Raw genomic sequence first — 20,874 nt, forward strand, 5'->3', positions numbered from 1 at the left:
CACGCATACACAAGACTTTACTGTGGTTTTGGAGGGGGAAGGTAGAGGTAGGAGAAGAGAACCTTGGGAGGATAGACAAAGAATTGGAGACAGTGGCAATGACTACAACTAAATAAGTAGCACTCTACATCTTTAGAGGATAGAAACATTGAGGGCCGCATGAGTACCCCGCTCGTAAGCAAAGTCAATACCGCGCACTCCATTCTCTAGAAGAATGCAAATCTGAATTGGAAGCTTAGAGGCAACATAGGAATGGGAGAAGCCTGGATGAGAAGGAGGTGTGCGAGACACGTGCCCAGCAGCACAAGATGGCGAGCATCAGGCGCTGGGTAACGTCAAAAGTTTTGTGTCAGCAGTATTTGAATTTGTCGGTGGTGTTGGCTTGATAATCAGTTTTATGTCAGCAGGATTTAAATTTGGTGGTGGTGTTGGCTTGATCGCTAATCAAATACTACTGACACAAAACTGATTAGCGATCAAGCCAACACCACCGACAAATTCTGCTGACACAAAACTGAATTTGTGGGTGGTGTTGGCTTGATCACTAATCATTTTTGTGTCAGCAGTATTTGAATTTGTCGGTGGTGTTGGCTCGATAATCAGTTTTATGTCAGCAGGATTTAAATTTGGTGGTGGTGTTGGCTTGATAGCTAATCAAATACTGCTGACACAAAACTGATTAGCGATCAAGCCAACACCACCCACAAATTCAAATTCTGCTGACACAAAACTGAATTTGTGGGTGGTGTTGGCTTGATCACTAATCATTTTTGTGTCAGCAGTATTTGAATTTGTCGGTGGTGTTGGCTCGATAATCAGTTTTATGTCAGCAGAATTTAAATTTGGTCGTGGTGTTGGCTTGATCGCTAATCAAATACTACTGACACAAAACTGATTAGCGATCAAGCCAACACCACCCACAAATTCACATTCTGCTGACACAAAACTGAATTGGTCGGTGGTGTTGGCTTGATCACTAATCATTTTTGTGTCAGTAGTATTTGAATTTGTCGGTGGTGTTGGCTTGATAATCAGTTTTATGTCAGCAGGATTTAAATTTGGTGGTGGTGTTGGCTTGATCGCTAATCAAATACTGCTGACACAAAACTGATTAGCGATCAAGCCAACACCACCGACAAATTCAAATTCTGCTGACACAAAACTGTATTTGTGGGTGGGGTTGGCTTGATCACTAATCATTTTTGTGTCAGCAGTATTTGAATTTGTCAGAGGTGTTGGCTTGATAATCAGTTTTAAGTCAGCAGGATTTAAATTTGGTGGTGGTGTTGGCTTGATCGCTAATCAAATACTGCTGACACAAAACTGATTAGCGATCAAGCTAACACCACCGACAAATTCAAATTCTGTTGACACAAAACTACATTTTTCGGTGGTGTTGGCTTGATCACTACTCATTTTTGTGTCGGTAGTATTTGAATTTGTCGGTTATAAAAGCTGTTGGCTGTATTTTAATTGATCACGCAAAAACATATTTATTGAATTGGCACTGGAAAGGCAGAAAATACATTTTATAGTGATAACATGAACGGCAGCACAAATTCAAATTCCATAGGCATAATAATGTTTATGTGATCCATTACCTCATAAGCAATTGTTTCTGGGACGCTTGGGTTAAAGCAGCGACTGAAATGCACTAAGTAGGGACACTCGAATGTTGGTCTCGAGCTGAGCAAGAAGGATAGAGCAGGCTGCAGGGAGGAAAGTGATCAGCGTAGGCGCGAAGAAAGCTGGGAGAAGAGAAGCAGCGCCCTCGGTTTCACATGTTCATGAGCCACTGGCTCATGGAGTCTATGTGTTCGTGTACTTGCAGTCCTGAATTTAGAAAGACATAAAACAGCACGCAGGAGCCATGATGACAAGACTGGCCCTGGACTGAGCTACTCACGCGTGGATTCGTGAGACTTAGACGCGCTGCATGACGGGTGAAATTCGGAGACCCGATTTCGGTGACACTTTGAGTGGAGCTAATGGGAAAGGATACTGCCCCCTGCTAGTTGCAAGAAGTTGCACACACTCGGTTAGCCAGGTAACAGGGGTAAAGGAGAAGCGATTGGAGGGTAGATGGAATGAACAGTATTAGTCCGAACACGTGGTCCAGGTGCTAGTAAATGCTAATATTTATTGTCGGCTAGGATGAGAATGCTAAAAAACAACACGTCGGTGGCAGTATACACGAGTAACAACAAGAAACATCGTGGTATGCAAAGCAATAACAACGCTCCCAAGAATGCGGGTGTGACATAACGGGCAGGGGGTGAGGCCTGGCCGGCCCAGCTGCCCTGAGCAGGCCCAAACAGGCAGGGAAGTGTCAGAAGGAAGAGCGCGCGCCTGGCGCAGCGCCACGCGCTCCCTGTGCCCTGCCGAGGGTTGCCCAAGGCACCAAGAGCGAATGATGCGCCAAGACCGGACTATGGCAATAGGTCACGTGCACGTTGGACGTGCAGAGACAAAGCAGGCTTCTGTAAGGGGGCGTGGGGCTTGTACGACGGGAAGAAGATGGTATTCTGGAGGCTGGTGAGGGTAGGAAGCTCAGACTAGAAGAGCAAAGGCGCACCTCCACAAACCAAGAAATCTAAGCGACGCCATTCCCCCGCATCTACCCTGGGCAATCAAAGCAGTAATCACTAGTACAAAGAGGTCTTCAAATGGTGCGGCCCAAGGTCGTGGACCAGGTGTAATGCATATTTGCATTACTAAGGACATGACATTGCATGTACCAGGCCATGTGCGCTTTATATAGTAACTGACCTGCAACCTTTCCTTGTGCGTAGCTTACACTGCTTATCTATAGTAGGTAATGATATGGTGGTTGTTCACAAAGCACTTAATGCATCCCTGATCTATCCATACATATTGTACACAGGACATTTCTTGCAGACATGCCCTACACGCGCTATGTTCCATGCTACACAACCGCATAGTACACACTGTAAAGAATCTGGTATCTCTGTGTGCACACCCACAGCCAGATGAGCAGATCTGAATGTCGACACATGCATCCAAAACACTTTCCCCACATATCTGCAGGTCATGCCTTGGCATTTCATGGTGCTCGATTCGCAACTTTATGCATACAATCCCTGTTTATGCAAACGTTTTCTATCCAGATCCCTTGATCCATTCTTGTGAAAACACTCTAAAATAATCTGTCAATCACGTCAGGCATAGAATCTTAACACTGTTCAGGATCAAGGCCCACAAGTCACAACATTTTTTTCTTTGGCCGCCTCTTTTCAGGGTTTGCTAAACAAAAAAATACAGAATGGATTTAAAACATTCCCAAAAGAATGTACAAGAGGTGGCCAGTCTCTGCCTGAATGCTACAATTAATGCAAACCTGTACTGCAGTTTTTGTGCCTTCCTTTCACTTTCGTTATCTAACTTACCTATCTTACAGTTCTCCCTCTTTCGGTTTCTGAGCAGGTTATCACACAGAAAGCGAGACATTAACAAATGCAAATCAGTAATTGATCACCAGATATCCAAGAAAACAATAACACAGCTGCAAAGTAAATACCCTTCAAAATGGATTTTCAAACATTTTTCTGCAGTCAGAAATATTTATTTAAGGTTCTAGAAAAAGACCTTACACCCACATTCACAATGGCCCATGGGGCCCAAAGAACTGATTTGCCACCCCCATACGCGCTCCTCATTTCGCTGTTGCAGTTATTGGCCTAAATGTCACCTTTCAGACTCCTGCTATCAGTATGCTTGGTGCAGAAATCATAAGTATCACATTTTATTTTCGTTAGTATCACTTCCTCTTCTCACCTTATCAGTTTTACTTTAACCCCCTCAACCAATTAACTTTGCTCCCTAATCACCTTTCTCTTATCTCCCACAGAAATACTCAGTCCCTCAGAATCAACAACATTTCCACTGAGCGCCATACTGGGCTTTCTAATCGCCTTCCCTTTCTCTCCAGATCACACACCGAAGCCCAGTCAATCATGTTCCCTTTCCCGGTCGTCAAGTTCCTTTTTCCCTCTCATTATGTTCCCAATCACCCTTATTGCATTTTTATACCTTCCTGAAGTTCCCTTTTCCCTCTCATTATGTTCCCAATCACCCTTATTGCATTCCTATACTTCCTGATCGTGCACTCCACCCAGACTGTCAAGGGGTACAAGTGCATAGCACCCTCTGGGTGCAGTACCCAGACAGCTAAACTTCCCTGGCAAACTTTATACCCATGGAGGAGGAGAGAGGATCTGTGGCAAGATGGCTAGCATGAAGATCTCTTGTTCTATCACACGTGTATTCTCAACTGGGGATCAATAGCTTATTTATTTCTTAATGACCTAGTCATGGCCATCCCTGTCCATATGATATTATTAACAAGACATTGACCATTTATTAGGTAACCATTAAATCAATGTGTGAAAGAGTAAAGAATTTCATGAGGTGCGGTAATTTCATTGACCAATTAATCCTTTTAAAGCCTCATGTTTCATGCAAAACATATAGAAAAGCACAAGAAAACATTTCAGTATCCCAAGTGGAGCATATTACATAATCCTTGTAGAAATATGCTCATTGGTAATTTACATTGATGTTTCAATGAGCCCTAAATGTTAAATGGAGGCCCTTTTGGCCTAGAGAAAAGCCAGTTATATTCACTCAAAGTCCACATTTTAAATGTCTTCTAGAGAATGAGTTGCCTCCCCTCTGACTGCTGAATCGGTTTGCCCCCTACACAATTCCTGCCCCTCATTAGGACAATTTCTATCAATGATCTGTAAATACATATTGCCACTACATTCCATGTTAGTGATATTAAAAACGTAAATATACATTTGCGGGATCTCTGTTATTTGCTTTTTACTATTCTTGAGAAAAAATGGTTTCTTGTGACTCTTTGTAAAACTTTGGACAGCAGAACAAAGTCCTTGCTCAGTATTATCATTTCAACCTAACAGTAAGAAATAACAATCTCTATATAACTTTGGAAGCTCATGCATTCAATTAAACAAAGGTGCCATTGCTTTCAATCTGATCCATACCAGAATCCTCCTCGGGAAGAATTGGGGTAAAAGGTCACATTGAATCTTCCAATAAACCTTAAGCACTGCCGTGCACCCTGAAATTCACATTCCAGTCCAACATGTTATACAAGGTTTACAATTCTCACCTAATAGAATTATTCGCTGGCATGATGCGGGACACTATGGGAACAATATGGCATTCTCCTCAAACACCCTTTGTTATGCAATCACACAGTAAGTATAGTACATACATATCCCGAAAGCAGCATAGCCACCATCTTGTGTTCTTGTGTATTGCTTGGTAAGTACCGGGTATGCTAAGGTGAACTGGCTGCATCAAATTCTATTATTCCCTTTGCCCCAATTGCTCGGGGTGATTGCCTTCATCCCAGAACTATTTTATCCATCCTGGTAACTTGAACTATCTTGGAGCTAGCCCCTTTTCAGCACCAATTTAAGTATTGATTTGGAGAGCATTTGAGCATTAAATCTCCACCATTCACTTTTTCCCAGCATCCCACGCATTAACTTCTGGTTCTTCAAAAGCCATAGCAACTGAACATAAAATTGGGAATTAGTCCCTACCACAAGACAACCATCTCTTTTTTGATGGGCGTGCCCTCCAGTTCACTTTGGCCAAGGTATTTTTGTCAGTCCTCACTTTATGGGGGTGTTATTGCAGAATCTGAGCCTCTTAGCCTCAAGTTGTCATGCCTCACAACCAGGACCAGGCAGAAGCTAGGGCGAAGGGCAGACCAAACACATAGAGTGTGGCTGCTTTGTCTCAATACGCCTTGTAAACAAAGCCCATAGTAAAAGGCTGTTTCTGAAAGTAACCAAGGATGTGGAACCTTTCATCTTTGGACAACATTGGCCAAAGGGCAGCATGGCATTTGGGTTATATCTCCTTAACACTGAGATCTATAATTACATTTGGGCTCTTTTATTATTTTATATTATTGATGTATCTGAGTGTGCAACTTACCCACTCAGACATATATCTCAAATATGCGCATAGGTTACCTGCGTTGCCTTCCATGGATACAGCCCAGTGATCAGTCGGAAGACTGCATAAGGAAACAAAGGGGTGTAGCTCAGAGTCAGGCAGTCAGGCACACCCTAGGGGGGACAGCCTAGAGCGGAGCCCCTGCGCGCGCGTAGACTGCTTGGGAAGAAGACAGCTGGGGAATGGGACAGGCCTGAGATCGGGGACAGGTAGATGGCGCAGGGCATGCGAGAGGACAGCTGCTCCTCCTCCACACTGGTGTCTTCTGTTCCTGCGGCAGCCACAGCTGTTTATGGGCCTTGAAATATTTCAAAACACTGCTGGAGGGAGCACATAAGAGCCCATGGAATATCAGGGACAGAGGTCCCCCGCGCCTCGACCTTGCCTCGCAGCTATCTGTGTACAGATGGGGAATATTTACAGAGGGGAGGGCGGTGAATTCCTAAGATGCTCCTGGATGCAGAGAAGTAAGCAGGAAGCTGAAGAAAGACTCTTCCTTGGCAGCACTGTCTTCATCTTTAAGAGGGCGAGCTGCAGGAAGAGAGACTCACTGACAGTGACGCCTAGTGAAAAGTATCCCCGTTCCTTGCACCAGTAGACGGAAACTCGTAATACAGTGACCTGCGAGGAAAACACAGTCACTAATGTACCGCACCCCAAACTTCAATATTGGAAAGAGCAGGACGGCAGTCTCGCTATATGAGCCCCATCAGTGCCACTGCACTGACAGGTATCAACAGAAAGGGCAGAAGGGATGGTATCCTGGTAACACGGAATTTGTGATCTATTTAGCGGTCGTAAAGGAGGAAAGTTGGTAAGGATGTAGTGCTTACTACCTGCAGCATTCAGTTGAATCAAACCCCTCAACTCGCCCTTATTTGGAAGGTGCACCCTCCGTGGACTCATCTTCATCCTCCAGTGGTGTTCTGGAATATTAAGTAGGGCATATTGTTATACCTTAATATAGTAACTAAAATATCAAATAAATACTTGTGAATAAAGGGAAGCATATGTTTACTAATCTTAACTCCACCTCTACGTACCTTCATGATATATATATATATATATTTTTCAAGGTACACAGAGATGGAGGTAGGCATAGAAAATCTATATATACTTTCTTGACGTGATTTTGATTTCGATATTAAGGTATAGCAATATTTCCTACTCGATATTCAGGATTCGCATCTACACTGTAAACCAGTGATCTTCAAACTTCTTAATGCCATGCCCTCACTGTAAAAAAAATCCTCTGTCTCCCCACATTTTTTCCACAATTATTCTGCTAAATTTGCAATGTTTAAATATGTTTAAATATTGCAGTTAAGTTCTGCTACCCCTTTTACCCATACTCCCAGTCAGAATATAAATGACAAAAGATTTTAGTGATGGCCCACTACAAAGTGCCTTACTGCCACTCATGTTTTTATCACTTAAAACAAAGCATGTAGCTTCTTTTGGTCAGATCCTGGCGCACCCCTTGAGATCACTTAAGGTCCCTCCAGGGGTGGCCGCCCCCAGTTTGAAGATCTCTGCTCTAAACAAATAAAACACCTACTATAGACCTCAATGAGAACTCCCCCTAAAAATGTTTGATCTTCATTGATTTCAATTGACTCACCCTTCAAACCACTTAATCTCACCCTGCTTGGAAACATGAGAGATCGAGAGGTATCTTAGAACTCTATCAAAAACAAGCACTCTACCTTTAATTGAAAGCAATATTGTGGGAACAAAATCCCCAAATTACTGCAGAAAGCGCATTGCCGCGATACGGATAGCAGAAACCTCCTACACAAATGCTGATAACACTACATGATATAACACCGTGCAAGTAGCGCTACACTGCAGATCTCAGCAAGCTGATCCAGAGAATAAACACAGAGCTCAGATCAGAGAGCAGTGGAAACAGTAATGAAAATAGCATTACCTACTCATTATTTCTATGTCATGAGAGTCCTTTTAATACGTTGAGTGCCACATCCAGTATATAAATATGGAGTACAAGGGACATGAATGCTGAGGCTTCCCTCGTCAAAAAATGTATTCTTTCAAAAATAAGATAAAGAGTTAGTGCAAGTGTAAGAACTCATTGGTGGTCAGACATCACTTTTCTTCATTTATAGAGCAGTTACCTACCAGAAAAATATTTTCAATGTAGAGCTTAACGCAATGCACAAGGCCACTCTTACACAACCCTTGAAGGCAATCTGTATCTTCAAACAATTACTGGGGACACCTCAATGGAGTGCCACCTCCAGACAGGCATCCTTCTCCCCAGAATAGAATATTAAAACATTTTCAGCAGTTAACTCATTTCCCCCTTAACCATGGGCTGTAAAATTCCAGTCCTCAAGTTACCTTCTGGGAGACGGGATTTGCCAGAGGCTTTACACACTGGTTGAGTTGGTGTCCATCACGGAGTTCTATCACAAAACACAATGAGGGTCTCCTGCATGGGCTTGTTGAATAGTAATTCAATGATATTGGGTTGGGAGGAGCAACTGGATGCCAAGACAATGTGTACCTGCATATTTGACTAGAGCGTCTGAGCCCACAGTATCCTAATTTCAGCTGATGGATATCGGGGAACTGTGCTTCAAGACAATGTGCTTGCCTCCCTCTTTCTTCACTCCCCATGAGGAGAGAGATTTTTGAGCTGTCCCAGGGAGAAAGAAAAAGACTATTCTTTCTGCAAGTTGGACGAATGGCACATACACAGAACTAAACAAGCATTTGCAATGCAACAGGTCTCGCATTTACAGGAGTTTAAGCTAATTGCATTGTAAAGGACAACAGCTTTTATTGATCTGTTTTCATAATTAATGCATAAATAAAAGGCATTGTATGTTAAAATGCCAATAGCTCAAACTCTTGTAAATACGAGATCTATTTCATTTTAAAGAAGCGACTGACATTGTCCCGGGCTGCTTGGAAAGTGAAAGTGTGCATGGCGCGCTGAATGTTGCAGGAAAGCATGTTGTGCCTGGAGTAGGCGAAACTCATTAAAGAAAATAGTGCTTACAGACTAAGTAAGACATACCGTGTAACAACAGAAGTAAAAGGGCCAGTCCTCATAGGAGGTTACAAATGAAGACAAGGCTGTACTAAGAAGGGGCTAACAAGCCAATTAACGAATCATAAGCCACCATGTACGAAGGACAATGACACAACCCAATGAAAAATATGGGCGGGGTTTCAAGTCCATACTCGAATACAGCATGCCTCGCAGAGCAGCGCATGCACTGCCCTGGCTCGACCTAAAAAACTTGAGCAGTGGAAAATAAGAATTCTGAATGGACCCAGAGCACGTCCTCATTGTTGAGAGAGAACATCAAGGCAACATATGTAAGACCTCAGAAGAATTCCAAAAGAAATTAAAAGCTGATAGAAAGTATTCCCTATTCAGCTTAAAAATATGGGTCTAAACTCTAGTCTAGCTGCAAATTCCAATTATTCAGCAAACAGCACATTTCAAATGAATCACAATTACTAGTTGTGAGCTAATTATTGCACCTTGCATATTTCATTAGGAAAAACCTGGCAACATATATTGGGGAAAAATACAGAAAAAATACATAAAACAAGCAGATTTAGGTGCTATAAGTATTGCATTCTCCTATAATGCCTTTTTAGCAGGGCTGAAGCTTGCAATAGGAAGCAATCGCTGTGCCCTGTGAATAAGGCATCGCGGTTAATAGTACTTACCAAGCGTGTTAAATTTCCCTGAGTTTTGTCCAACTCACATTCATTCTCTAAGTGTATTACTATTTTTAAAAAAACATACATATTGTAAAAAATGCATATTCTAGTTGAAAATACACATTGATATGAAATCAGATAGAAGCGAAACTACTAAACTACATACGTTTAAAAATAGTGTTTGGAATTCATATATAAATGAGTTATTGTTTATCAAAGCTTTGAAAGTCATCAAGACAGTTCTTATAGTACTTAGTATGTAGAGATTTCATACCTTGCGTTCACAATGAAGCATAATGTGAACTACATTCTATTGTCTTAACAAAAAAAATATACACATCAGTTTATCTTTGGGGGTGAACAACCATCTTCATCAAAAGTTGCTATATGGTTGAATCTGCTATGTATGCGAGCACTGTGTGATTAATGTTAGAAATAGGGGGGGGGCTCTAGTTGTCAATGGTTTGCGCCTTTGTCCAAGTAGGAACCCTTCTTCCTAGTCAGGGTAAGCGGGATACACTTATAAAATAACTCCTGGTCACCCCCTTGGTAGTTTGGCACAAGCAGACAGGCTTATCTGAGAGGCAGTGTGTAAAGACTTTGTGCACACATACAGAAATATATTGAAAACACTGCAAATGGATACCACACCAGTTTAGAAAGATTATGTAATCTTTATCTTAACCAAACAAGAACAAAACGACACAAATCCAACATACAATAATCATTATATGACTTTTAGAAGGTAAAAACAGTTCTGTTCATAGCAAACTATGGCTGCAACACCTTCAACTTGAATGAGTCAAAATCATAAACAAAAACAGCAGCAGGGAAGGTGATGCATCGAGTCCTTACGCCCAGGGAAGACGATGCGTCGGTGCCTTACTCCAGGGGAGGTGATGCGTCAGTTCCTTACTGCTACACAGGGGAGGTGATTTGTCAGTTCCTAATTGAAGAGGAGGTGATGTGTCGGATTCTTACTGTGGCCCCAGTGTTGTTGTAGACTTGGCTCCCCGTACGATGCGTGAAGAGTCGGGGATGTGTCGGTTCTCGATGTGGCCTCAGGGGCAATGGCACTTCGTTGATCTCTCCAGCCACGGTCCCACGATTGCAGTTGCACATTCAGGAAAGGCAGGACACACCTCAACCCCCCAGTGGCTGTCGACAGTGAATGCACATCCCCAGCACCCTGTCACTCAAAGCCAGCGGACAGTCAAGCAACAAATCAGAAGAGGCACACAGGATGGCTAAGAAAGAAAATACCCACTTTCTAAAAGTGGTCTTTTCAAACACACTACATAAAAATAGTCTTTTATAAAAGATGCATTTTTATATTCTGAGTTCAGGCATACTAAACTCCTTCTTTCTAACTTGTCCCAATGGGAAGTTATATTTATATTTATAAGATGTTATAAATAAACTCCCATTCTACCCTATGGGACAGATAGTGAAATACAGTGTATTTTGTTTTTCACTATCAGGACATGTCACATACATCAGTACATGTCCTACCATTCACATACACTGCACCCTGCCCACAGGGGTACCATGGGCCTACCTAAGGGGTGACTCACATGTAATAAAAGGGAAGGTTAGGGCCTGGCAAGTAGGTGCACTTGCCAGCTCGACATGGCAGTAGGGACTGCTTGCAGGCACTGCAGTGGCAGGTCTGAGACCCCTTTGAAAGGCTGCTTGTGTGCATGGCACAATCAGTGCTGCAGGACCACTAGCAGCATTTGACTTACAGGCCCTGGCACACACAGTGCACTGTACTAGGGACTTAGTAGTAAGTCAAACAAGCCAATCATGGAAACACCAATCCATATTTACAATTTACAGAGGGGGCACTGATCAGCAGTGGCAAAGTGCCTAAAACTTCTAGAACAGCAAAAACGAAATCCAGCGCACAGCAAATATACAGGAGGCAGAGGCAAAAAGACAGGGGAAAACCAAGCCAAGGATGCCAGGTCTAACAATGAGGAAACTGTTCATCAAATGGCCTCTGTCATAAAGTCTGCAATAAAACCAATAAAGCTTGGTATTTATATAACTGAAGTATGATTACAGTGACCAGGGTCTGATCTATTCCCTAACAATTAACTCAAACATACATCTGCTCACTTAAACCTTTTCTTACCAATTTGTAAACATCAGATCATATTCCTCTAAACCTCAGACTTCATTTCAATTAGTTCTTTGTTTGCTAATTCGTCTATACTACCCGCGGGAGAATGGAAAATTGAGTAACACCAGGTGATTGTCATTTGTCAGCCTCATCTAAGATGATATCAAGTTCAGGTCTAATCTTGATTCTATCACAATTCTCTGTTGCAGTTTAAGGAGGCGATGCAAAATGGAGCCTTTTGATGATTCCACTGCTTTCGAGGGTACAGGGAACCATACTTGACACCCTTATTTACAGATGGAGTAACCTTCGCTGTCCTTAGATATGGACCTCTCCTGCATTCTGAGTCTTGCTATCCAGTCTGCTGCCATGATGAAACACAGCAGGAGATAACCCATAAATATTTGATGAACGTCAATATTCTTTTCCAAAAGGGAAGATGGTCGGTCATTGGATTTCTCCCAAGGTTCTTTTGAATCCTATGCCTCAGCAGCTTTAGGAAGAGGTGAACAGAACTGCCCTTTAAATGAGCCTAAATACCTGTCCCTGAGGGACATTCCCTTTTTATACTACCACTTGACTATAGTAAGGGGCCTATTACGATTCGGCCCGTAAAGGCTCCGACCAACATTCGGAGCCTTCTGGGTTGCATCGTAATCGGCCCATCAGTTTACTTTCCGACTGCCGCATTACAATGCTGGAGGTCAGAAACTAAACTGGTCGTTCATTCTGGCTGGCTTACGATGGGCTCCAGGAACCAGCGGCTCGTAATCACAAAGGACAGGCCTTTCCGCCCTTGGGATTAAGAGGCAAGGTTCCCGGCATGGTTTCCATGTCGGCCTGTCCGACATGGAAACCATGTCGGTAAGTGTGTTTGGAGGCCCCCAGCAGGGTCCCCTTGGGTGCGCGGCCACCAATTGGGGACCGAGGGATCCCTCCACCCTGCGAGGTGCCTGCCACAAGTGGCAAGGATGAACATCACCTCCAATTTCCCTATGGGAGCAATCATTACGGCCGGGTTATTGCCGCAATGCATGAGAAATTTAGAACTGCGATTGAACAGTGTCCGGTCACATCCTAATGAGGCGGTCAGGACTGCCCACCAGAGGTCAGTCTGTCCCAGGACCTAGACGGTGTCGGGTGGACTTTGTAATTAGCCCCTAAGTGTTTAGACACTTAACAAAACAATACCATTTTAAATTTAGATTTCTTCTTGCTTTACACAATTGCATTCAATATAGCTTTAACTCTAGACTCAATACAGACATTTTTCCTCAGATTTTAAGAACTACTCTTAGATTCTGTTCATTTTTACCTTTAATTATATTGCAGCTGTACCAACATTCAGTCCATTACAGTCAGATTCAATATGGGTTTTAACTCAAATTAAGCACAACTGTTTTATCAAATTTAGCCCAGCTTTGTCTTCATAAAAGTCCAGTTTTACCCTCATATTTGCTCAACCTTTGCTCCAGATTCAGCTTTGTCTCAAGATTAGTTGAAACTTACTTTCTGGAACAGTCCAGTTTCAGTGTTAAACTGAAAGTAGATTTACTTTCAGATTTAGTCTAGATTTCACTCAAGTTCAGTCCAGATTAACTAACAAATTCAATAGAACAATGTCCCCTTTTCAGTGCCTCATTACTCCCAGATTAACGCCAGCTGTAACATTAAATTCAGTCCATCACAACCCTATATTTGGTATCATTTAAGTATAGATTCAGTCCAACTGTACAATGAGATTTTGCCATACTTTACCTTGGAGTCGATTAAATAACATAACAGATTTAGAATAGCATTCTCATTACCCCCACGTATGGTCCTCCTCATCCCAGTACTAACCCAAGAACCATGTGAGCTGACTAGCACAAGCGAGTTTTTGCGTCCCCTGCGGTAATTTTCTAATTCTGGTGGTGCCAACCGTTCCCAGTACTAACCATGGAGGCCTTCCAGCCTCCAATAGGGATCGCTTACACAAGACAATCAAAGTAAAACAAGCACAAAGCTCCTAACAATCCCTCCTACCCCATTTACTTTCTGTTTTTCATTCCTGTCCTCCGGACTGTGGATCGCTTTTGCGTTGGGGAGAATAAATACTCAGGACCCATAGGTACCCCTCTCCCTTGAGGCCAGCTTTAGCAGCCGCTTGTTGCTTTGCCTTTTTGATTGTTCTCTTCTTTCCGCCCATGTGCCATAGATTTGCTGCCACTTGAGTAGATTTTCCACTCGAGCTGCAGCAAAATCTTCTTGAATGGCTGCACGTTTTTGTGCAAAGCATGGTGCCATTTGCACTGATTTTCAGAGCTACTCACGCTATTTGCGCTAAATTGCAGCACGAGCTGCGTATAATCCGCCAGTTGGCATAATTCCTCAGAATCTGACTGATCTTTTCTATAACTCTGCGGAATTCCACAGAGTGAAATGCACCGAGTTCCGCTCACCCCTAGTTTACACTCCGACATGTTGACCCAATCCTCCCACAACTCAATGTAGTACATAGACTGTAATTTACCTACAAGTCAGTCATTTTGAAATGTAGATTACCCCCATTTTAATTATTTTAGAACTTACAAATTGCTGTGTTAGTGCTAGAAATCTCCTCGTACTTGTTTCATGGTTTTTGCCATTCATGCAAACATGCCGCTGCTAGGTACTTGGCCAGCTTTCCAGTACCTCTCTGTCCAGTAGGCGGGGCTTTAAGTGGGTCGGGTCTCACCGGTGCTGAGCATCTGCAGGTTTTTTAAAGGGGGCCTCGAAATGGGTCTCTATCGGGCTCTGTTTTGCGCCCTAGCACAGGCGGTCCGTTTTTTCCGGACTGCAGTGCCAGCAGGCACATTGATGTGCGTGTGCTCACACTGCTCACTTCTCACTAGTGGAGAAGGTACGGAATAACGTCATGCCAGGTGAGCATTGTAGGGGGAGGGAAATCCTTTAAAGAGAATAATTTTCTCTCTGGATTTCTCATCTCTTATTGAAACTCAGGAGCAGCAACATTGTCGTGGTGTCACTAGGGCTTTAAGTGGAAGCTTTTTCAATATTATATACAAGCCGTAGTTGCTGCTGATTTATCTTATGCAACTAACAACCATTGGCAAAGCCAATAGTCTTGACTTGTAGGTAGGATGTTACTTGTTGTATCATATATCTGGATGCAATGACAAAAACAGCAAAATGCAAGTCGGGTGACACACTATGCTAAGCACAGATCTTTAGCTTACATGTTTTAAGCCACGCCCCTAATTACATTGGCCACGCCTCTTTGAGAGACACCCCTTCCCCAGTTTTTGATCCCACTTTAAGCCCTGCCCTTTGGGTTCAACTACACTGTGAATGGTTGTGTACAGAGAGGAGAGACATGTGAAACGATCAGACGTGATGCCTCGCCTGCTTCAGTTTCCCGCTCCAATCGACATGCTGTTCCAGCCTCTGTTGACAGTAAACTGCAGTTAAACAGGAGAAAGGCACTCGCGACTGATGCTTGTTCAGATCCGACACGTGCCCCTGGCTGATTCAAATATCAGCAAATCAGAAAGCAGTGCCGTTTTATTCAAATGCGAACTGCCTTTTGCAAAACGACAGCTGTGGAGTCTGTCCTCATAATTTACAAGTGTATATAGACAAATAACGAATCCTGGCTGTCCCAGAGCACGAGGCAGACGGGGGCTGATCTCTGGCGCTGGGCATGCGCCAGCTGTAATTTCCTGGAATGCGAGCCGGGTCTGAAGCACAAACACCAGCAACTGATCTAACTGACAAATCAAACCTGCAAGCCGGGGTATCTGTGCCGAGGTCGGTTTAAAGCATTTGCACACCTTCTTTACTTCGAGCAAGCCGAGTTCACTGTGAGCTTTGACGGCCGTTTTAAGTCATGAACGTTAAAGTTTGAATGTTTTTGAGGTGCTGTGAAGCAGGAACGTTGTGAGCAAAGTCAGCGCTGTGTTCTACAGCTTATGAAGGGGGCAGCTCAGAATGGTCCTTTTAGGGTTTTGGGCATTTAGGTTGGCGCTCTGCATATCACACCCGCAAATGTGGTCCCCTTTACGCCCTGTTTCGGAAGTACTCTATTTCTAGATTTAGACCAATCACAGCTAAGATAAAAAGACCTCGCATGCCTTGCCCACTGATTCAATACCCTCAGATTCAATTGTTACCCTTACCCACCATGGCCACTAAAGTTATATGGCAGAAGAGGACCAAATTACGCGTCAGAGTTGACTAAATTATGTGGCTAAAACAACTAAATTATGCGGCACAGTGCGACACATTTTGTGATAGTTGTATTCCATTATTTTGTCATTTTTACACCTGATAACAGATTTCACCTTATTAGTATCAATTTAACACCCCAAAACAGCAATTAGCAACTAAAAGCTGACCAGTCTACCTATGTGAACAGAGACTTCCAGTGCTCAGGAATGTGAGTTGCCATGTTTTTGGTAATTTTTTATCCATATGAGCAAGAAACAATGTTTTTGTTAAAATCTGCAGATTATGCAGCAGATGATGGGTTATGTGGCAAATGCGGAAAGTCCATAAATATGTGAAAAACACCACAGCCACCGAATCACATAATTCCAGTGACCCTTCCCTCACCCAAGCTTCAGCTTCAAATCAGCAGTACCCCCAGATCCAGCATGACCTGTGCCGTAAGTTTCAATCTCCTAGGTGCGCATGACGGTTTGGCCTGCCGTTTGGGGCCAGCCAAACCGTCATGTGCACTGTGCATGTTCTCCACCGGCTGTATTGTACAGCCTGGGTGGAGAACATGCAAAGGCTCCTAGTCTCCCTCTGAGCACCGACCCACGGCGCTCAGACCAATCAAAATGCTGCAGTAAGACAGCGTCGTGATCGGCTGGGAGAGTATCAGAGCCTGGGTGCTTCTGTTTCTGAGAGAAGAGAATGGTGGAGAGGCGTCGACGGCGTTCACAGGCAGGTCTTTTTTATTTTTTTATCCCCCCATGCCACCGTCCCCTACCAACCGCCACTGGATTCCACCCAAATTTACTTCTGGCTAAACCCTACTTTGCCATCAAATTCAGGCTGGTTCTGTCCACTGATTCCATGAGGCGTAACCAATCGGCTAATTTGATCTACCCGCTCTGGTTCAGTTCAATTTAAATATCAAATTCAAGTTATCTTTACCGTCATGTTAAATTTAGAGTTACCTTCATATTCAAAACGACCTTATTCCCAAATTCAGAATTGTCCTACAATGTAAATAAGGTTTAACTTCACATGCAAACCAAACATACACTAATATTTTATCCACTTTTATCTTTCAATTAAATACATCTCATTACTCAGATTTAGTTCACCCTTACACTCAGATTCGACTCTGCGTTACTGTTACCATCAATTCAGATTTGCCCAAAAAATCAATTTAGCTTACGTAAGACTAAATCTATCTTTTTTTTCTGCAACTTTAAGATAACAGAGCAGTTTATTTTCAGGTTCAGTCACCATGGGTACCCAGACTACGTGTGAATGTAATATCAAATTTAACAGTTTACCCTTAGATCCAAACTAGGTTTAATGTCAGTTTTAGTCCATACGTTCCCTTTAATTCAGTAATGTTTAACCTACAAAACCAGTCCAGCTTCACTCCCAGTCTTGATCATTGTTTACCACAAGATTCACTTCAGTCCTGCTTTACGCGTGCATTTAGCTCAGCTTTTTCATCTGGTTCAGTCTTTTTTCTGGTTCATCCTATCTTATCCATACATTCATTATAGCTCTGGTGTCATATCCACCGCATCAGTGTGGCTACATGACATTAGTGAGGCCCTGCCTGGCAGTTCGAGCTGGACTGTTCCCATGAGGGACAGGGTCAAGACTGATTTGCATACGGCGGGGTCCAAACTGGGTTGGTATAGTGAACAAAAGAACAATCTCTCGGCTGGGGGTAAGTGGTTGAAAAGTTTCAGCACTCCGTCCATCGTCTTGGTTTACATGATATTAAGCTCACCCTTGCATTCAGAACTCAGTTTATCTACATGCTCGTACTGATACAGAGTACCACTGTACCACACATGGAGTAAGCCAGCATTCACTCCTCCTGCATCCGTAGACTGAGACAATCTTTACCTTTCTATTCATCTCATCTGCTTTTTTTGACTTTCAGTCAATTTTTACACTGATCCTTTAGCCCCATTTGAGCGTTATCTGTAGAGCTAGTTTATTCTAGTCTCGGGTTTAACCCACCTGAGTCTACAGGTTTTCTCAGCTCCTGGACAGAACTGAGCTGAACTTCACCCCATATTCAGTTCAACTTGACATTCTGGGGCATATTATCAAGACAGGCGATAAAATGATCGCCGCTTTGGCGGCAGAAAACTGCCGCTAAAACGGCGATAATGGGCTTGATAATATGCTCTATGGAATTCCAATTGAAACCCATGTTAGATGTGAAGGACATCTAACCTGAGCTTCAATTGGAATTGTGCACACCATGTCACTTCAGTTTGAAACCAGCCATGTACAAATCAGTCTTGACCCTGCTTCAATGGCAACAGTCCAGCCTGAATCGCCATGCCAGACCCTCTCTGAACCGGAACACAAACAAACTAGGACAGTTTCACCCTGACTGGGGCTCGTCAGTCGAGTGCACGTTGGTTCCAGTGAGTACAGGACCCATGTCTAGGTGCACACACTCACTTAAGGTATTAAACTGAAGTAGACAAAAAGTGATGGACGGGATGCTTGAATTAATCTCAGCCTCTAGTAATTACTCAGAGCCACATCCAAGTCCATCATCATTTTGCCCCATGTCACCTCACGTATGCAAATCAGTCTTGACCCTGCTCCAATAGGAACATTCCAGCCCAAACTGCCAGGCCAGGTCCTCCCTGAACCGGAATACGAGCAGGTTTAATCCATAGCAGACCACAGGCTGCAATAGTGCCCCATGATGTATGACTCCAGAGCAGCCCTTGTGCCAGCAGAACAAATGCCCCTAGCTGAGTGGTGAAAGTCCTCCCTTGAGTGCTCACTGGGCTAAGGAGGAGTCAGGAGCAGTGTCCTTACTAGGCGGCTGCCAGAAGTGGTGCCCATGCATGGGTTCATGGAGAAACATCCCTCTAGAGTTGGGATTCTTTGCAGTGCCCTGTGCTTAATGCGAGCGCACTCACCAAGTGAGGCGCAGAGGGATCCTCAGAGTAATACTCCATGTGGAGAGCGCTGCTTGAGGGGGGCCTTGCTCTCTGTGTCAGGAGTGGTACTTCTGGTTTTGGGCTTTGGGGGCGACGTCTGTTGCTGAACCCAGTAATGGGTGCTGTACTTACCCTTAACCAGTGCTTGAAAAGGAAAAATAGCAGTGCAGTTACTCTGTACCAGAGTACCTGCTTGTTTCTGAGAAGTGCCGGTACTCTCCAATTCAAAGTATTAGATTTCTCTTGAGAAGGGCCGGTACTCCCTTTCAAAATAAAAAGTGCCAGTTGTCAGTGCCGCCCATTTAAAGCACTGCGGCCTTAACAGACGAGCGCTATATGCCCCAAGTGGAGCCTGAGTCTCTGGAGCCCTGGCTGTACTAAGTGAAGACAAGGACTACAACTACCAGAATGCATTGGTGCCTATTGTGACCCGAGCAAATCAACTCTTGGTCAGTATACCAGTAAGCCTGAATCTGCTGGAGCTTGTTCTGCCCAGCCTCTTGGACTAACTCTTTAGAAGTTAGAGCTAGCCATGCCTTTGGGAGATAGATCGTTTTTTTTGTTTAACTATTCCCGTGTTTCCACTTTGACCTAAAAATAACTTGTTTCAGGGCTCATGGTCCTTGGCGAGACGCCCGGCTCCCACGCTGCTGCTTCCCGGGCTCTGCTTCCGATGAGCGGAGAGTGACTCTGGAGGAGCCGGGGTGCAGGCAGGGTCTGGGAGAGCCAACTGGGACGGGCGAAACTCTCCCACCATTCGAAACGAAAGATTAAAAAAAAAACAGCGGGGCATTTCGGGTCTGACAATGCTCCGGGCTACACATCGCTTTTAATGCACTAAGAAGACTTGTTGCGGAAGAACAATAGATGGTCTTTGTCTGGAAAAACACCCTAATGCGGGACCGTTCCTCCTAAAGCGGGAAAGTGTCCCTTAAAGCGAGAGCCGGCACCTTAAGGAGGGACGGCGCCTCCAAAATAATCTCTAAACCTCGTAAAGGGAGACAGCCAAAGGGTAAAGGCTGCGAGGGCGGGGGTTGCCCTGTGATTGACTGGCCGGTCAGGGCAGCACTGGCCGCGCTGGGGCTGCGAACAGCCTCCTGGAAGGAGAGCGCGAGTTGTGGGGGTTTCTAGCCACAGCTGTGCCACAGAAGCCGAGACCCACGGGGCAGACACAGCACCCGCTGCCAAGAATGCCGCCCGCCGGCTAGGTGCACTCTGGACCGGCCGCAGCCCTCTCACGGGAGAGGAAGTGCTTCGTCGGAAGATCCTGACAGCTGCGAGACTTCCAGCCCCCGCGGGAGCAGACAGACATGGGGCTCTGCTGGTGTCACCGCTCCCCGCCGCGGGAGACAGCAGGTAACCCTCCGCCACAGCACGAGCAGCAGCTGCACACCGTGCTGCCCTGGGTGTCATCCTCCAGCGCTTGGCAGACCCCCAACAGTAGTGTAAACTCGCCGCCTCTGTAGTTCTCTTTCTGCCACAGGTTAGCTGACCCCTTCTTTCACCTCAGCACGCTGCTTGAAACCCCCGCGCATTACATGGCCAGAGCGCGCGCGTATACATTTATAATCCATAATTCCAAGCAGAACCCACTGTCAAATCCCGTAGTGCACAGGTAGCCTCCGACGTCACTGCCCACGTGCCCACATGGACCGACTGGGTCCACTGCACCTATGCTTCACCTTAACAATTGTGAAATGTCCATTATTAATTGTTATTAGTGACTTTGTTCTAATAAGTGTAGCTAAACTGCGTAAGTGCTACAACAACTAGGCTACATTGATTTATTAAAGCAAAGCCCAGAAATGGAAATTTGGTGGCCCGGAGACAATTCGGTGTTGCCCACCTCAGTTCATGTGACCATGGAGACAATTTCCAGTGCTG

General features: G+C 44.3%; 1 protein-coding gene across 2 annotated transcripts in view; it reads left to right on the top strand.

The window, feature by feature from the left end:
- Positions 1-20,874, top strand: part of ARHGAP22 (Rho GTPase activating protein 22) — a 399,917-nt gene that overhangs the window by 222,623 nt on the left and 156,420 nt on the right. Inside the window, exon 1 of one of the 2 annotated variants that reach the window (XM_085608769.1) lies at positions 19,480-20,346. The exons of the other annotated variant lie outside the window; for it this stretch is intronic. Within the exon in view, the coding sequence (XP_085464895.1) occupies positions 20,301-20,346 (46 nt within the window). The 5' untranslated portion in view covers positions 19,480-20,300. Of the gene's footprint in view, positions 1-19,479; positions 20,347-20,874 lie in introns of those variants that run through there. 2 annotated transcript variants of the gene reach the window in all.

This window comes from Triturus cristatus, chromosome 1_2 (genome assembly GCF_964204655.1).
Source record: "Triturus cristatus chromosome 1_2, aTriCri1.1, whole genome shotgun sequence".
Lineage (NCBI taxonomy): Eukaryota > Metazoa > Chordata > Amphibia > Caudata > Salamandridae > Triturus > Triturus cristatus.